Here is a 19480-nt window from a genome sequence, read left to right on the forward strand (position 1 = left end):
AATAGTAGTTTCCTTCAAAGCTTCACAAAAAGAACAGGATGTCAAGTATATTTTTTATTTATTTATCCTTTTTAAATGCTTGACAAGGTAAAATCTAAGAAAAAATATGCTTAAAATTTCTTTTATGGGCGTGAAGATTTTTTCGAAGGCGTAGCCACAATGAAACGTTTTCCCATTGACTGACAAGCGGAACGTCCAATAGAATCTCAACATTTATACAAGTTGACCAATGTAAACAGTTGTGGGCGGGAGTTTTAAATTCCCGGTCATTGAGCCGCTGTTTTCAGTTGTTCGAGCTCAGTAACGACCAGTTTACTGAACATGCGCTCGCTAAATTAGCATAGAAAAGATATTAATCTGCTTTCTGTTTTTTACATTAATTTCATCGACGTTATAAATGTAGGTTTTTAATCGTACAGCTCGTCCCTGCCTAAAGCATTTGCACCAATAACGGGTATGTTGCTAATGTGCTAGTTGTGTGTGGACAAAGATGTATCTATCGTAACATGAACTTATGCACATTTATCATCCTCTGCGATCGCATGTTCTTCTATAGCCTCCAAACCATGACGTATGATGTCTTTTTTATCCTTGCGATTGAATTTATAGAGTTATTGTGCGACTAGCCCTGCGTTGGCAGTCTTAGGGCAAATCTTTAGGGTTAGCAAGTCCTCCATCATTTTTAGCTGACATGCTGAGTTGTTTAATAGTTTGCAACTTATGTTGCAAATTTATTCATGAATAAATGAGGTTACTACCTCTATTTATCTAAGATGCAAAGAAATTCAGTGAAGTGTAAAGATATAAGAGTGTCATTCATTGAAATGTTTCATGACCTAAATCCTGCCTGTGTCATGGCAGTGAAGTTGACATTTGTAATGGACAGGTCTGTGTGTATTTGACGTGAACAGCACTGAAATAAGGAATACAGGACATCTTAATGAAAACTATGGTTAAAATGAATGTTTTCGTTTAATTAGACCATCTGTCTATGTATCTATCTGTAATGGCTGTAATCAAGAAGCTCTGATCAGAGCATTACTATGAACTGCATTGATCATGTGCAATGATTCTGTTAGGCTGTCACTGGCAAGCAATGGAGGTTGGCACAGTTGTGCAGGACGAAATGAAATTTCGGGGGGCTGAATTTGCTGTCAAGGTCGAGTTGGCGGAGCGGTTACTAATCGTAGAGATTTCAGATGTTGTTACAGCGGACCAGTGGAGAGGAGAGTTTGATCCTGCCTGTAAGTCGAGCTTTTAAACTGATATACCGTGTTTGCTTGCTTGAAATGTAATTCTATGTCATTATACATTTTTTTTTCTTTCTTTCTATAATTAGATATTGAGGACCTGACCCGGAAAACTGGGAATTTTAAACAGTTTCCAGTATTCTGTAGCATGCTTGAGTCTGCCGTCAACAAGGTGGGTCCATAAAAAAAGCATAAAAAATAATATTTAATGTAATTGTCTTAATTCTTAATGCTCGTCAAGACAGTAAATGCATTAGGGCTGCACAATTAGGGATATATATATATATATATATATATATATATATATATATATATATATATATATATATATATAATAATAATCTTACCTTCTGGTTTGATGTGCTTGTTTGTAGGGCTGCAGATTTGTGATGTATATTAATATTGCTATATAATAATAATAATAATGTAGTTCTAATAAAAATACTAAAGAAAATACAAAACATTGCTAATATTGTAATATTTCACTCTTAAACAAAACTTAAGTTTAAGAAAGATAATATAATTTTATTTTACAGCACAACTGTCTTAATATTTTCATTTTCTTCCATTCACATAAATACGTTTTTGAGACTAAAAACATGAGACGCAGGTTAGTGGAGCGAGGGGAAAAAACCGAAAGGTCTGGAGACGCGTTTTTTTAAAAGCTGAACTTATTTTAACTTGAGCGCCACATTTTTTGTAACTTTGCATCACGCATGAGACACTGCAAAAGATGAGAGCGCAACGGTTAAACATGTCCATCTAGCGTGTTTACATTGAAAAACAACTAAAAATGTAGCTCAATGGAATGGAAAAACTCGTTCTGTGTAAATGGCCCTTTAAGCTTTTATTTTGCCATAAAACCGCAGTCAGCTTCTCTTTAAAACAGTTGGTTTATAAGCATTACAAGTTTGGGAAGATGGTTGGTGCCTGTTCCGTTTCCAAATGTACGTTATAAGTAGAGCAGATGCAGAAATGGTTTTGTGTGGAGTAGCATTTACTGTGAGCCGATCCGCTCTGCGATGCTGAAAACACCTTTGCCTTTTAATATCACAGTCATGCCACAGTTTCGTTTAGATTTCAGTTAACTGTGCTACTGTACACTTATTGAATTATTGGCAATTATTCTTTGTTAATAATCATAAATTCTTTATCATTTGCAGTCCAGTGAATCAGTGACCCTTGACCTCTTGACCTATTCCGACCTTGAGCTTTTGCGGAACAGAAAGGCAGGCGTAGTTGGCCGACCTCGTGCTCAGCCGCAATCTCCTGCCCTCAGTGCTAAACGATACCTCATCCTCATCTACACTGTGGAGTTTGACAGGTCTGTGTAGTTTTATCACTCAGTCTGCTTTGATCACTCTTAAAACAGAGCAGTTTTTAATCTATTTATTTTTGTTTAGGATACACTATCCTCTTCCACTTCCATATCTTGGCAAACCTGATCCTGCAGAGCTTCAGAAAGAGATCAGAGCTCTGAGGGCCGAGCTGAAAACACTGGGAATGAAAGGAGACCACAAAGTATCAGACCAGGAAACACGCAGGCTCCGTGCAGAGTCAGTTATTTTTTTATGCAATATGTAAATAAAAACCCTTGCACATCTGCATAGTTGCGGGCAGGTGCACAGGACAAGGTCAGCACAATATAAGGGGGGGGGGGGGGAATCCTGTACATAAAAATGTAAAATTGTCATCATTTTAATCAACCTCATGTCAAACCTGTACAATGTTTTTTGTACTGTGGAACATAAAAGAAAATATTATAAAGGGTTAGTTCACCCAAAAATGAAATTTCTGTCATTAATTACCCTCATGTTGTTCCAAACCTGTAAGACCTTCGTTCATCTTCTGAACACAAATTATGAAATCAAAGGGTTTCTGAACCACACGTGGGCAGCAACGTTGTTGTATCTTTTGAGATCCAGAAAGGTATTAAAGAGAGTTAAAACAGTTCATGTGACTACAGTGGTTCAACCTTAATGTTATGAAGTGACAAGAATACTTTTTGTGCGCAAAAACAACAACTTTCTTCAACAGTTTCTTCCATTACTGAGTTGGAGTTCAAATGTAAACATGGAAGCCCTCCACTGTGTTCACTATGTCTACTGCATAGGAGACTACTGAATAAAGTCATTATTTTTATGTTGTGTTTGCACACAAAAAGTATTCTCGTTGCTTCACAATATTAAGGTTGAACCACTGTAGTCACGTTTACTATTTTATTAATGTCTTCACTGCCTTTCTGGACCTCAAAAGGTGCAATGATGTTGCTGCCTATGTGTGGTTCAGAAACCCTCAGATTTCATCAAAAATGTCTAAATTTTTGTTCCGAAGATGAATGAAGGTCTTACCGGTAATTAATGACAGAAATTTAATTTGTGGGTGAACTAATCCTATAAAGAATGTAGGTTACCAAAACATTTTGGTATGGAAGAAAAAAATGATTGAATGGAAGAAAAACATTTTTGTTGCCCACAGAAGAAATAAAATCACACAGAATCAACCTGAGAGTGAGTAGATGATTTTTCATTTTTAGGTGAACTATGCTTTTTAAATCATCTTAAAATGTTGCTATTAATATAAGGGTTTGAAGTTTTTTTATTCATTTATTGCTTTTAAATTAGCATGTCACAAATAACAAAATATCTAAACGAACAAACTACTAAAAACGTTCAATTCCGTTAAATGCTGGGAATAAAATCTTGGTTTATGTCTTATCAGGTTGGCTTTGGTGAGAGATGAAAAGGAGGCCTTGGCCAAGGCTCTGGATCGTCTACAGATGGTAGGGGCCGGCTCTACACCTGGGGCTCATGGGCTCAGAGAGGCAGTGCGCAGCCTGGAGGAACAGCTGCTGAAGGAAAGGGCAAAAAGCCAACGGTCTGCAAGCAAGAGGGGCCAGGAACAGCGCCTCCTACTGGAGCAGGTGTGTCTAATGAGATAGATTGTATGGCATGATAAGCTGACAATATCATGCAGTCATTAGCTCCCATTAAATATTTAAAATCATTCTCGTTGGTAGTTGGAGGAACTCAGGGCTTCAGAACGGGCTCTTCGGATACGGGTTAAAAGTTTGACCACTGAGTTGGCCTTGTTACGACGTGGGTAAGCTTTAATGAATTGGCATCTGTGTCCCTTTTTTTTTTTTTTGCAAATATTTTATTACATTTTTTTTGCTCATGTTAATCATCTCATTCTTCCTCTTTTGACAGTCGGGCGACTCCAGTCATGTCTGGCCGAAGTGGGCTCAGGTGTGATGGGGAGGTTCATCGGTCTTTATCCAGAGAGCGCAGTTTGACCCGTGTAGGGGTAAGAGCGCGCTCAGGGTCGAGGGAGAGGATGGAGGACCGGGGTCGGAGGTCAGAGGAGAGAGTTAGGAGAGCAGATTCTTCAGGGCCTCGGAATTGTATCGCAAGACCCTCACCATCTCCAACAGGTAAATGTGTGAAGATGAACACAATATCCTAATGGTCAAAGTCTAGAAACAAATGTAGAGGCCCTTTTTAGGCCCAATTTGATTCAAGTCTCGTTTTCTCTCATGACAGGGTCACGGGTTCCTCGGTTTGACCCTACAGCCTACATCCAAGATCGACAACGGCGTCAAAAAGAGGCTGAACAAAAGAAGTAAGACCATTTCGCCTTTTCAGTTTAAAGCTTTTTTTTTTTTTTAAGTTATCTTTTTTGTTGCGTTTCTGCTGTTTTGTGTTGTTTTATTTGTTGTCTTTTTTCCTACAAGCATTGCCCTGTCTGTGAGCAGGAATATGGTTTACTTTAAAAGGTGTGAACCATAAACTCTATTTGTCCCTTGCATGAATCCATTTTCTCAAATTGTTGATCCTCAGTCATGAATCTGGCACATCAATGCAAGAAAAAAGTCTGTAGGATTTTTGAGATCAGTCTGATAAGAGAATAAAACTTATCTGGTAGATTTTATTTGTAGGCAACTGGACCCATTTCCTACCTTTTAAAGATAGACATGAGGTCTGCTTTTGTTTTCAACAGTCAGAGGAAGATTAGAAGGGACATGTTGGTTTCACCATCTCTGATGGAAAGAGGGCGTTCACGCTCCAGAGAGCCCGTTCCTCAGCTGATGCGAGCAGGAAGTGCTGGCAGGGGGAGGAGTGTGTCTGTGGAGAGCAGGAGGAGTCGGTGTTCTTCTGAAGGATCAGTAGCTGAGTTTGAAGAGCTTGCTAAGCCTCTAAATAGCAGGCAAGACAAAACATGTTGTTTATCCAAGTACATGCTGTCCAGGTTAAATGTGACGTCAGCGATCAGTTCAAACAAGCTGCAGAGAGGCCTACACTTTTATTGCATTTTTTTCCAGTTGGCCTATAATATTAGTCAAGATTTCTTGTATAATATTATCTTCAAAATATAATTTTAAGTGACAGTTTTCTACCCTCTCACTGAACCTTAGAATTCAATTTGCCTGTTTTTGCTACTGAACATTTTAAAGGTGCTATAGAGGATGTTTTCGATGACTGAGAAACCAAAGACTGTTGCTGAGTTTTTGAAATGAGCGCATACGTAAGAACAACCCCCCTCCTTCACAGCTCATTTCGAGGGAACACCTCCCAAAACTCGTGCACGAGTATTGGAACACGAGTGTTTGTTTACCACCGGCATTCGCTGTGTCGTGTTAGTGGATTCATTATGTCGGAGGTAACTCATAATCTGTAGTTTTTACTCCTGACAAAAACATTGCATGCAGCGCCTTTTGGAGTGTGAAAAGTTACTGGAGAGCGCAGCCGCGCACGTCTCGCACAAGGAACGTAATGGCAGTGATTGACAAGCCAGAGGGCCAATCGTTTATGCGATGATCACACAAACGATTGGCTGAAGTTTTTAAGGCCCTACCTCGTGCACAGATGATATATATTGATATTATTCCTTTCAGTGCACCTAATAAATAAAGTCTTTTATCAGTTAGTAAAGACAGTTTCAAGTAATATTGCAAAAATGTATAAAACAAAACATCCTCTATAGCACCTTTAAGACTAAGTTATGGGTCAGCAAGTGTTTTTTTTTGTTTGTTTTTTTTTTTGGTAAAAAAAACAACTTTTATTCAAGAAGGATGCATTAAATTGATTAAAAGCGACAGTAAAAATGTTTACATTGTCACAAAAAATTGCATTTCTAATAAATGTGGTTTTCCACTCATTAAAGAATCCTACTAAAGATTTATCACAGTTTCCACAAAAATATTAAGCAGCTGATAAACACTGATTAAATGTTTCTTGAGAACCAAATCAGCATATTAGAATGATTTCCAAAGATACCAGAAGACTGAAGTAATGATGCTGAAAATTCAGCTTTGCCATTGCAAGAATGACTTACATTTTGAATTATATTAAAATAGAAAGAAAATATTGTAAATTGTTTTATTAATCAAATAAATTCAGCGCAAGTCTCCTTTCAAAAAACATAATGTACTGTTAATTAATAATGTTATCTGGTATTATTATTATTATTATTATTACATGTATTTCTTATTTTTATTTTATTTTTATTTTTTTTGCAGAGGAAGGAAACTGGTGTATAATGGTCCAGCTGTGGTGAGTAACAATGTGAAATGCTAGATTGTTTGTGTAAGATGTTGTAAGGATTAGGCCTCAAATAATTCTAATTCACACTTTTTCCTTCCTTCCTTCCTTTTTTTTTTTGCTCCATCCTGTTTTTTGCTCCATCTAGTCCAGAGGAAGACACATAAACAAAAAAACAATGTGTAGCACCCCAGCACAAAGGATGAGAGTGGCAGGTACCACATCATTTCCCCTTTTTAACTATTTTTTTAATTCTGTATATGCATCTATAAGCAATAGTGTATATACATGTAAGCCATGTATATTTTTCCTACTCAGACACATCTATTGACACGGGTGCTGATCTGTCAGAGATTGACGCTCGACTCCAAGCCCTGCAGGACTACATGCGGGACCTTGACACAGGACACTAACTAATCCCAGTGGATTCAGATGTCAATCTAGGCATTTTGCACAAAGACTGAGACTGAAAAACTTGGACAATCATTTCTTTTAAACACTGTGTACAGAGGTGTCTATAACATGTAGTCATTTATACTAATGACACTCAAATACCGTTTGTTTTCTTAACCCCCAGTGTAGCTTTTGGGCTTGACTCAAAAATGCAGTTATGCTGGCTTTGTGAAGGGGGTTCTTGAGACTGTTGCCATATCAGACTTGTCCAAAAGTATGACCTCAGGATGTACAGTTTTTCTTTTAAAACACATTCCTGTGTACATTTTATGAATTAGTGTTTGTTGACCATTGTTGTTTTTATATGATTAGTGTGTATGTTTTATGTCTGTTTTAGATGCTTGAGATTCTGAAAAACAAAGCTTTTTATATATAAAATGATTTTGCAGCTTGTGTCTATTCTTGACACTCTGGAATTATATCTTATATCATAGAGAGTCACAACAGAATGTGATATCCATTTTATTTATACAAGTTATTGTTCCCGCATGGTGTTAACAACACCAAGATTATAGGTTTGATTCCCAGGAAATACAGATAGTGATAAAACATGTGTTGATGTGCGTTGCTTTAGATAAGCATTTGCCAAATGCATAAATGTAAAGCTGTACATGCTACAGATATTTTGTCTTTTGGCCTCTGACATTTTTGACACTTCTCCCAAAGTCTGTCTTATTTTTAATGTGATCCCATCTGAATCTTGTATGTAGAATAACAAGCATTAAATTTGTCTTTAGATGTGTCATGAGGCCAGAATTTTTAAACCTTTCTTGATATAAAAAATGGCATGGTTGTCTATATATTAACATCTATTATGTACAGAATTCCTGAATATAGGCACAGCTAAACTAAGTATTTAGGGGCATTGTATATCAGTATGACTCAAATTAATTGTTAGTTCAGGAATCAAACTTTTATTTTCATGAATGCAGCAAGAACTATAGTGTACAGTATGTCAAGATTATCACTGAATAACAAATTACATTTCTCCAGAAAATTGTTTGGACAACTTAGATGAATTTTAAGGCTTAAAGGGTTAGTTCACCCAAAAATGAAAATAATGTCATTTATTACTCACCCTCATGTCGTTCTACACCCATAAGGCCTTTATTCATCTTCAGAACACAAATTAAGATGTTTTTGATGAAATCCGATGGCTCAGTGAGGCCTGCATTCACAGCAATGACATTTCCTCTCTCAAGATCCATAAAGGTACTAAAAACGTATTTAAAACAGTTCATGTGAGTACAGTGGTTCTACCTTAATATTATAAAGCGACGAGAATACTTTTTGTGCACCAAAAAAACAAAATAATGGCTTTTCAACAATATAGTGATGGGCCGATTTCAAAACACTGCTTCGGAGCTTTACGAATCGAATCAGTGACTCACTGAGCCATTGGATTTAATTAAAAATATCTTAATTTGTGTTCTGAAGATGAACGAAGGCCTTACGGGTGTGGAACGACATGAGGGTGAGTAATAAATGACATTATTTTCATTTTTGAGTGAACTAACCCTTTAACATCCTAAAAAGTTTGAGTGAACTGTGCCTTTAAGTACTTTATTCCACTGCAAATATGTCTTCTTTAAAAACATATTGTTAAAAGTCCTATTAAGAAAAGCATCTGTTCATTTTTATTTATTCAGAAACAAACTGCTTTATCCTGTACTCAAGTTTTAAGCAAGTATTAAAGGACATTGGCTACCACAGGGTAGGTGGCGCTATAAATCTGATGTAATGGACCTGATCATTTTTGGCTCTGTTGCTTTAAAGATAAGAGGGCGGGGCAAAGCTGCAGTCTGTTAACGCGACGCTTTGATGGCTGAGCATTGAGCAAATAAATAATACATTTGACACTATCGCTGAACACGCATCAACGTTGTTTGTACGTTAACGCATGTGGGTTCTTTAAATCTTTCAGGTTATTATTATTTTAATTTCCATAGTCTAAAAGGATGTGATCACGGCTACTTAACGTTGATAGTGGCCCAATATTGCTTTTATTCTGCAGCTGCGCGACGCGTCACACGCAAGGTGCGGCAGTGCCCAGCGCGAGCAGGTTACGCGTTGGGTTTGGCCCTAATCTGGATAAACCCATCAACAACCTCAATGATCTTGTAGATCAGAAGCAGCGTGATGACTAAAACGCCCGATACCCCGGCACCATGCGCGGGTATGGGTGAGGTCCACCACAGCCACCCAGAGGAGCCCATGGAGCAGCTCTCCAGACACGCTCGTGTTGCTGTTCCAGAGTTGGTTGTAACCTGCGCGCCGTGTGTCACCGAGTGTGACCAGAGCCCCCGCGGACCCTGCTCAGGCTCTCATCACCCCGACGAGGAGTCCATCTGCTCGGACAGCGGGCTCAGCGGCTCCCCCGCCTCGTCCCTGGCGCTGAGAAAGCTCTCCAACTCGTCCTCAACCGGCCTCTCGCCAGCTTCGTCTTTTGAGGAATGCGAAGAGGATTTAATGGGTTACGGTGACTATAACCAGTCTCCAGGTGAACCGCTCACGGTAAGAATCCGTTTTAACACTATTCATTTTATATATGTTAGTACTTATTCCTTGGATATAGTCCGTACTATCATAATAAACAAAATATTCACTTGTTACAGGAAGAGGTGTAAAGTATTTGAGTACTTAATAACTATAGGCTACTTGTGTATTATTTTCGCAAGTTATACTACACTAGAGTACGAATAGGCCTACTTGATGTAGGCTGCTTTTACTCACATTTACAAGGAAAAAATAAGACTTAATTACAATTTCATGTAAACTTTAAAGTACAAAGTACGTTATGTCATCAGGACTTACTGATAAGAATAAAAATAGATAAGAACTTATTGACTTAAGAATAAAAATAGTAATTTTCTTTATCCTAATGTGACTGACAGGGCAATCACTCGTGTTTAGATTAACTTTGGTAACTTTCCTTTTACAAACAGCCATTTGATTTATTTGAGTGTAAATATTGATAAGCCAGCATTTAGAATAGGTCACCAAAAAATAAACATGTCATAATTTTCCCACTGTCAGTGAGAAAATTGATTTGTTAACCGGTTTCTTTACAAAGTTTTTGCATTAAAAATACTAATTTGAGAAAATCTTTTCTGTCTCTTATCAAGTCAATTTAAAAAACTAAGAAAAGTGTTTACATTTGTACAATTAAATGTGTATACTTTTTACTTTCACTCATATTTTTTTCTTATTTGCTCGGTGCTTAGACTTGTGAGTAAAATTTTATTAGATGCTTGTACCTATTCACATGACACTAGTGTGTGTATATACTGTATATTGCTATTACTAATATTTTTATCTGACTAGTTAATGTTAAGTCTGAATGGCTACTTCATAGTTCATTGAAACTAGTAACAATGGAGTACTTGAAATTAGATACTGTACTGTACTTTTCTGCTATCATGATACAACTGCAAAGCATGGTACTTTTTGTGATTTATTATTAACAATGAGCAATACATTTTGTTACAGTAATTAATCTCCTTTTTAACATTAATTACTAAACTGTTGTTAGTTCATGTTCATTAAATACTATTTACAGATGCAACTTTTAATTTAAATAATATATTAGCAAATGTAGAAACAAACATTTTAGATTATTAAATGCTTAAGAAGTGTTTTTTCGCTGTTATTTCGTAATAAATGAAGTAAGCTAATGTTAACAAATTCAATGTTATTGTGAAGTGTTTTTGAAGAAATACATGTATTAAGTGATATTTACATGGTAGCTTTTTAATTGCAGATGCATTGAATATTAGTGCACACAAGTGTATGCTGCAGATCAAAATATGCAGTTGTTGAGTAATCCTCATGATAACTGATTAACGTAATGGGCTTCGGGTCATGAGATCATGGTTGTAAATGGAGGGAAAAATTCCACACGTATTACTTTTTTTTTTTTTTTTTTTTTTTTAATGTTGTGATGATATTCAACTCGTTCATTTGAGTAGTATAAATGTCTCTTAAGAAGGTATTCAAATGAAGATAAAGCAGCCATCATTATTATGATCATAACAGTGAGTCACATGTAGACTCCGTGACGTTATAAAGTCAACATGGAATATTCATCATTGCAACCATAAAGGTGTTTAAATATAATCTGTATTGTTCTGTTGTAGGATTTGTACTGCTGGTCCTTTTGATGATGTTATTGAATGGGATTTGTTTTTTATGGATCATGAGGAGGAAAGTGGCCCATTGAGAAACTCATAATAGTGAGTCAGGGCTCTATTGAAACTGAACTTATAAGGTCAACAAATGATGCACCTCCAGCTCTGTGTGGTGGGCCTCTCTCGCTTTGTTCTGGAGAATGTCATTCTTGTCTGACTGGTTTTCCGCTAGCCAAGAGTGAGTGAGTGTTTGAGCTTGGAGACCAGAAAGAACTGTACAGGTTAATTGGCTTCATTCTGAAGGCTGATGCTTGGAGGATAGTTGAGCATGATAGAAATATTTTCTCATTGCATAAAGTAATGTTACAGCGGCATAGGGTCTTGTATTATAATAATAATAATAATAATAATAATAAAAATAATAATAATAATAATAATAATAATAATAATAATAATAATAATAATTAATATACAGTATACAGTTGGATTAAAAGGTTTGTGGCACGTCAGCTCAAAGGTACACAAGGGATCTTGTAGACGAGTTTCTGACAACGTCAAAACGGCAGAGAGGAAGGAATCAACACATCAAGTCAGTCGGGAAGAGGTGTGGGTGAGCAGCAGAACTAAATACTTAAGGGTCAATGATGTGACATTCATTTTTATTGTGTCCAGATGTTATTTTTATTAAAAATACATCAAAAATGCATTTCACACATGCATTGACTTAAATACACCTCTTGTATGATGGGCATGTTTTTAATGTTTGCTTTAAAATTCATTTTATATTCATTCATATATTTTTGGTGGGGCATTTTTGAAGGTGATGTCAGAGTAAACATAATTAAAAAAAATCATAATTAAAAAACCTATAATTTTTTTTTTTTTTTTTTTTTTTTTTTTTTATAATTTTGTCTGCCACATAAATTATGTGTGACCAACATGCAGGGAAAAAAAAACTGGAAATGATATCATATAGAGAACCCCTGCAGACCCTCAGGACTGTGTGTCAAGGTCAATAAGTTTCTTAAAGCAAAGGTTTTCAAAAAAAAAATGAAAAAAGAAGAAAAAAGCAGTGTGAAAATAATTAATAACTAAAATGTAAATAAATGTATGTAAAAATAAATAATACACTGTATTAAAATAAAGATATAATCAATAATACATAACATAACAGTAGCAATAACCAACCAAATTGTAGTGTATATAATAGAAACTAAACATTTTCTACAATATTTTTCTCATATTTATAATATTAATCTTTATTAACAGTATAAATTGTGTATTTATGTATGAAAATTTATACAGTCCAAGAATTATCATATTTGGTCGTCCATGGCATCTAACAGATTAAAAACTACCGTCTTAAAGTAACCGATGATTTTTTTGTGACATGCAATGTTACTTTAGGTTTTAAAATGTCATGCGCTGTGACTCCACAAGAACTTAATGGCATTTATAAAATATTAATTCATGATATTTAAAAAAAATAATGCTTTTGACCTCAATTTATTTGAAATAATCATTGACATGCACTCACATGTATTCAAGTTGTAAAGAAAATATGCTATTCTTGTTGGCCCTGTCATGTATGTGAGTGGCCACACTGGCTCCTCCAATTTAACTGGCAGCAAAACAAGTGCCGTCTGTAAATGTTTCATTACCATCCTTCTAAGATTAGCTATTTCTTAATCACAGCCTCTTGGTATTGCTTGATGACTTTGTTTAGTCCGAGATTGTCGTCAATGATTTGCCACATGGGGAAAAACTCGACCTATGGTTAATGGTGGAGAGTGAATTGCACGTTGGAGTCTGAGGTCGACTGAATGCACTCAGTGCCCCAGTGCGACTCACTATGTAAGAAAAAGAGAAGACAAATAAAGTCTCTACCAACTTGTACAAAACCATTATGTACTGTGCAGCCGAAGTTGTAGGGTGTTAGCTGACGAGTCAGTCTCATTTATGTGTTTGTTTGTTTCTATCATATCTCTTCATTCAAAGACTGATCAGTGGAAGAAGTCAAAGAATATGGTGAACTGGTCTTCCCCTCCAGTGGCGGTGAAAAAGCGCTCTCCTTGGGTGCAGGTGGTCGGCCATGCAGGTTTGCTTGTTCATCTTTATGATGTTTTTGCCAATGTTATTGGCTATTGTTAATGGCTGAAGTCTCTTGATTGAATTTAAATGATTCATTTCCTAAAATTGCACTTGGATCACCTGATAGCACATATAGAACGTTCATGTTTGAGCCTTGATTTTTATTATTGTGTTATGATCATGTGGATTTGCATATACTGGAAAGCTAATTATTTTTTTATTGCTGTGTTGGGAGATTCCCTTTTTATCTGACATCTGCATGTTTTTGTTTGGTTCTCCAGGAAACTTTCAGATGGGCAGTGATGGAAGGCTGCTGAAGAAGTACTGCGAGTGCGAGCAGCAGTGTTTTCTGCAGCTCATGAGCGACTCGCTGCGGCCCTTCGTTCCTGGATACTACGGCGTGACTCAGTGTGACGAGCAGGATTACAACCTCATGGACGACCTGCTTGCTGACTTCGACTCTCCCTGCATCATGGACTGCAAAATGGGAAGCCGGTGAGGATGTTGTGCCTTTTCAGCACATATAAAAGCCCATATTCCTTGCAGAACTGGTAAATTTGGTACAGATTGCAGCATATTCTAGAAAATAACCTTCACTTAAACAGGAGGAGACAATCTGACCAGCATGCAAAGTGACCAACCTAAGTCAACATATCTTTTTTAAATGTTTAAATTTATGGATAGAATGACTACATTGGGAAATTAATAGTGATGCCCTGAAATTATAATTTTTAAAAAAAATTGAAATCAAAATTAACGTTATTATTAAGCCGAAAACTGAATCCAGAAATGAAGTTTGGGTAATTAGGCAATAAAATGCTTTATGCTCTTCATGTGGGCGTGTTCTTAGGTGATTAAATTACTATTATTATTTATTTATTTATTTTTGATATTTCCGCCAAAGGAAAGCTTCCACATTTGGTCACCACTTCACATCGTGCCTAACAACGCCCTTCAGCCATGACTTATTCACGATACAGCACAGCCTTTCGTACCTTATTGCTTGCTTATATATAGGGATTTTGAGTTGTCCATGGGTGTGCCATCTGAAGCTAAGATTACAATACAGTAGATGGTGATATCCAAACAATAGAGGAGGAAATATGATCACTGTCGGTCAGCATCTCTGAGAACTGGCATAATGGACCTGTCCTGTTAGGCCAGTTCTCAAATACAAATGACAATGTTTCCATACTAAATAATTATTCCTTTTGTAATGTTGACTGGTATACATGCTTTTAGAACTTACCTGGAGGAAGAGTTGAAGAAGGCCCGGGAGTGTCCTCAGCCACGCAAAGACATGTATGAAAAAATGATCGCAGTGGACCCGGACGCCCCCAATGCGGAGGAGCGGGCCAGGCAGGCAGTACTCAAAACCAGATACATGCAGTGGAGAGAAACCCTCAGCTCAACGGCCACGCTGGGCTTTCGCATCGAGGGCATCAAGGTAGATATCAATCAGGACCCCTCTGAATTTATACAGAGGTCAATAAACAATTCAAACCAAATTGAAAATGCTTAGTTTTTCTTGTGATGGCTAAGTTTTGTTTTGGCCTTGAGTGTAATGTTTTGACCAGTTTGATCTGTCTTCAGAAATCGGATGGCACTTGTAACACTAACTTCAAGAGAACAAAGTACAAAGATGAGGTGATCCAAGCCCTGGAGGACTTTGTGGACAACAACATGCTAATCTTGGTATGAATTTGTTAATTTGTGTGCAGTATATCAAATATTTACAATGTATTCAATTTATTAGTAATGTAAATTTAATTGTTCATACACGTTTCAACCTATCAGCACAATTTTGTGTTAGGTCTGGGCAGTATATCAAATATATAGGAGTCAAAATCTGTAATCGAAGGGGTAATAAAATGTAACAAATAATTTTAAAAAAGTATCATCTTTGTAATCAAACTACATTTTATAAAAATCACCTGTCAATTTTATAATATATATTATCACATCAGCATATGAGTCAAATTGGACAACTACAGGGACTCACCTCAAGGTCACTCATGTTACAGTTAATCTAAAATTATGAGGAAAAAAAAAGATCATTCAAGAATAGAAAATTGAAAATATTCATATAAAGAATGTCAGAATCAAAATGCGTAGTTTGTGCATAAAAAATGTCCATCAAAACCAACACATGTTGAACGATGTTCACAAGTCCACTGAAGTTTTTCCATTGGATTGGCATTTATTATCTTTAGCATGCAGTGTAAAGTATTTCACTCAGTTCTCTGATCATTCCGATTCAATTTCAGGGAGTGAAGAACAAATGTATACTTGCATGCGTTATATTTATTATACTTATTTTTAGGAATGAAGTGGCTTAAATTAATTGTATGTTATTCAGAGAGTGATATGTTTGGCTTGTTAAAAATGTTACATTCAGCTGTCGCAAATTTGTTTATTTGTGAAAATCAAGTCAATTTTTTACCAGGAAAGGAGAGCTTTTGATGCACAAAGTTGTGCTCAACTTTGTTGAGTGCTCAGTGTAAATGAGTACACCCCATTTGAAAAGTAACATTTTAAACACTATCTCAATGAACACAAAAACAATTTCCGAAATGTTGACAAGACTAAGTTTTATATAACATCTTTTTAACTTATAACATGAAAGTAAGGTTAATAATATAACTTGGAGAACAAAATTTTCAGTTTTACTCAAATTAGGGTGATGCAAAAATGAGTACACCCCACTGAAAGTCTCTGGAGCAAAGCTAAATTTTAGACTACAAATGTCTAATTTAACAAGAATTCAACCACAGGTGAGTCTAATTATTCATTACACAGGTGTCCAGCAGACAGTTGACTATAAAAGGGTGTTAAATCCCCTTCCCATTTCATGCTGTCAGCAATGGCACCACATGGAAGAAAAATATCACAAGACCTGAGAAAGAAAATAATTTCTGTACACCAGAAAGGTGAAGGCTACAAGAAGATCAGCAAAGCTTTACTTATCAGTCAGAATACTATAGCAAAAGTGGTACAAAAGTGTAAAAAAGATAGAACTGCATCCATCTTACAGAGACGTCCAGGTCGTCCACGGAAGTTAACACCTCGACAGGAGCGTCTTCTGAAGAGAAGGGTTGAAGAAAATCGGCATGCAAGTTCACTGCAGTTATCTAAAGAAGTAAAAAGCCAAACTGGGGTGACTATTTCCCGTGACACAATAGGGCGTACACTGCAGAGGAATGGCATGCATGGGTGCTGTCCACGAAAGAAGCCTCTCCTAAAGCCCAGGCACAAAAATGCCCGCCTAGAGTTTGCCAGAGCCCATGCTGACAAAGATGAAGACTCCTGGGACTCTATACTCTGGAGTGATTAGACCAAGAAATGTTTTTGGAACTGATGGCTTCAAAACTGTATGGCGTCGCAAAGGTGAGGAATACAGAGAAAAATGCATGGTGCCTACAGTGAAACATGATGGTGCAGTGTCCTTATGTGGGGCTGCATGAGTGCTGCTGGTGTCGGGGAGCTGCATTTCATTGATGGCATCATGAATTCACAGATGTACTGCTCTAAAGAGAAGATGCTACTATCACTCCGTGACCTTGGTCGTTGTGCACTTTTCCAACGTGATGACGATCCTAAACACACATCTAAGGCCACTGTTGGATTTCTGAAGTAGATCAGGGTGAAAGTGATTCAGTGTCTCCTGATCTGAACCCAATCGAACACCTATGGGGAATTCTGAAGAGACAAGTTGAGCATCACTCTCCATCCAGCATCCAGTCTCTAAAAGAGGTCATTCTTGAAGAATGGAAAAAGATAAATGTGGGAAAATGTCGCCAACTTGTTCATTCCATGCCTAGAAGACTTGGTGCTGTCATTAAAAATCATAGAGGCCATACCAAGTACTAGATGTAGTAGTTTTTGTTGTGGGGTGTACTCATTTTTGCATCACCCTAATTTGAGTAAAACTGAAAAATGTGTAATCTAAGTTATATTATTAACCTTAACCTCAAGTTAAACAGATGTTAAATAAAACTTAGTCTTGTCAACATTTTGGAAATTGTTTTTGTGTTCATTGAGATTATTTAAAATGTTACTTTAAAATAATCTAAAAATATCATATTTGTGCATATACATAAAAATGAAATATTGTAGTATTTTATCCTATTTACTGCTTGCTTTTAAACATTTTGAATCTAGTTTTTATTAATAATTGTTGTTTGGTTAAAATAATGGTTCCTCTGCCTTGAGGAACTGCCTTTTAACCATTAATCCATTTGTAAACTATTATGTAAACAAGTTAATTGTTAGGCTCTCTGTTCACAGAGAAGCTACCACCAACGGTTGAAGGAACTACGAGCCGTGCTGGAAAATCAGATTTCTTCAAAGCACATGAGGTGAGATGCATCTTCGTTTTGTTCTTCTTCATTCTACAGCTGATGTAAAATACAGGCTCTAATAAGGATGGTCTTGCTGTGTTTTCCTGTAGGTGGTGGGCAGCTCCTTGTTATTTGTCCATGACCTCACTGGTAAGGCTGGAATCTGGATGATAGACTTTGGAAAGACTGTGCCCATGACGCCCCCTCTCACCCTGGACCATCGCAGCCCGTGGGTGGAGGGCAACAGAGAGGACGGGTACCTCTGGGGCCTGGACAATTTTATTGACATTCTGACCAACATGCTTCCAGAAAAATGAAGGGCATTGTGGATCTTTGGAATTGTTATTTTCTGCACAGACTGCCTAATTGCCCTCTATGTTTTTTTTCTACATGGAGAATAGGTGAAGGTTGGAGAGAATGAAATGATTGATTGAATGGACTGACTGGCCTCAACATTTAATACAAGTCCTACTGATGAACATCTAAGCCTGTGAATTTACCTGCTGATGTTGTAAGCCCCTCGCTATTTAGTTATTTTCACTACTGTGGAACCGCTGTATGTATTTTTACACTGTAAAATATTTTTTTTATTTAAGCAGTTTGCTCTTACGGGTTGGTGAGTAAAAGATTAGCTTAGTTTTAGGAACATTAACCCTGCAGATGAAAATCATTACACTCATGTTGTTTTGGCAGGTGTGAAGTGCTTTTAAATACTAATCAACCACCATAGTCTGTCTGTTATAGTTGTCAGATATTTTTCCTTCGTTTTATTTTACATTTGTGACCAAATGGCTCTAATTTGGATGGGGATGAACTGAATCGAAGTGCACACTACTAACAGTCAGATAAACTGAAGCTAAATCGAATCACAAAACAACAAAGACCTCTTATGCATTGTTCTCAGTACTGTTTTAATAACATTGCATAGCTCCCAAAGTAATGTAAACGTGGGAAAGGTGTTTTGCATTTGTCTTGATAAAGCACTATTTTAATTCACATAAAGCACAGTAAGGTAAACTAATGTTATTCACATTCCTATGTTTTGTTTTGTGTTTTGTTTTTTTTGTTTTGTTTTTTTGTTTTGTTTTTTGCATGCACGCATGAACTGCAAAAGAAGAATACAGTATGTCACTCTGTAAGCAGCTAAACAGTCTCTGTCAATATCAAATAGATGACTGCCAATTCGACATGAGAATGGTGGCTGGGATATTTGAGCCAGTACTCCTTATGCACAAATTCACTGTTTGCACTGTTAATTTGATCTCACATTATTGAGGTTTTGTACTGTATAATAAGTACATAATAATTACATGACTTGTGATCATTATGTTGGGAGCTTTGTTATTTTGTCTGTGTTGGTTTTGCAGTTCTGGTTTCTGGGTTGCTGTGATTTAATAATTACAGAATCAAATTTTTTTTCTTTCTTTTTTTCATGCCGGGTAATTTTGTAAAGTGTTTGAATGTCAGCACAATAAACATAAACATGATGTAATGTCCCCCCCCCCCTCCTCATCTTTCAAAACCTTACAAAAGCTTTCATCTGATGACTCACATTGGTGCGTATAAGATTTAATCAAAAAATATATATAAACTTTAAAAAAAAAAGAATATATTAGGGTTTTTTTACATTATATATTCTGTATTTACTTTTATGCTTATATATATATATAAGCATAAAA

The 19480-nt window shown here is 36.5% G+C and overlaps 2 protein-coding genes across 2 annotated transcripts; both read left to right on the top strand.

Moving 5' to 3' along the window:
• The first annotated feature begins 239 nt into the window (after positions 1–239).
• ccdc61 (coiled-coil domain containing 61) lies at positions 240–7680 on the top strand. The gene is made up of 13 exons (XM_048166373.1): positions 240–454; positions 1080–1244; positions 1340–1422; positions 2414–2574; positions 2654–2806; positions 3972–4173; positions 4270–4352; positions 4460–4683; positions 4793–4871; positions 5250–5456; positions 6769–6802; positions 6939–7005; positions 7109–7680. The coding sequence occupies exons 2-13, from the start codon at positions 1097–1099 to the stop codon at positions 7201–7203; spliced, it is 1536 nt and encodes a 511-aa protein (XP_048022330.1). The 5' UTR covers positions 240–454; positions 1080–1096; the 3' UTR covers positions 7204–7680.
• A 1313-nt stretch (positions 7681–8993) lies between these two features.
• On the top strand, positions 8994–19297 carry itpkca (inositol-trisphosphate 3-kinase Ca). Its single transcript, XM_048166507.1, is given in 8 exon segments — positions 8994–9757; positions 13369–13468; positions 13743–13956; positions 14704–14908; positions 15055–15156; positions 17749–17791; positions 17794–17819; positions 17912–19297. Coding segments are annotated over 8 exon segments (1272 nt in total). The 5' UTR covers positions 8994–9382; the 3' UTR covers positions 18119–19297.
• Positions 19298–19480: the final 183 nt, after the last annotated feature.

The sequence above is a fragment of the Megalobrama amblycephala genome, linkage group LG18 (genome assembly GCF_018812025.1).
Source record: "Megalobrama amblycephala isolate DHTTF-2021 linkage group LG18, ASM1881202v1, whole genome shotgun sequence".
NCBI classification, from domain to species: domain Eukaryota; kingdom Metazoa; phylum Chordata; class Actinopteri; order Cypriniformes; family Xenocyprididae; genus Megalobrama; species Megalobrama amblycephala.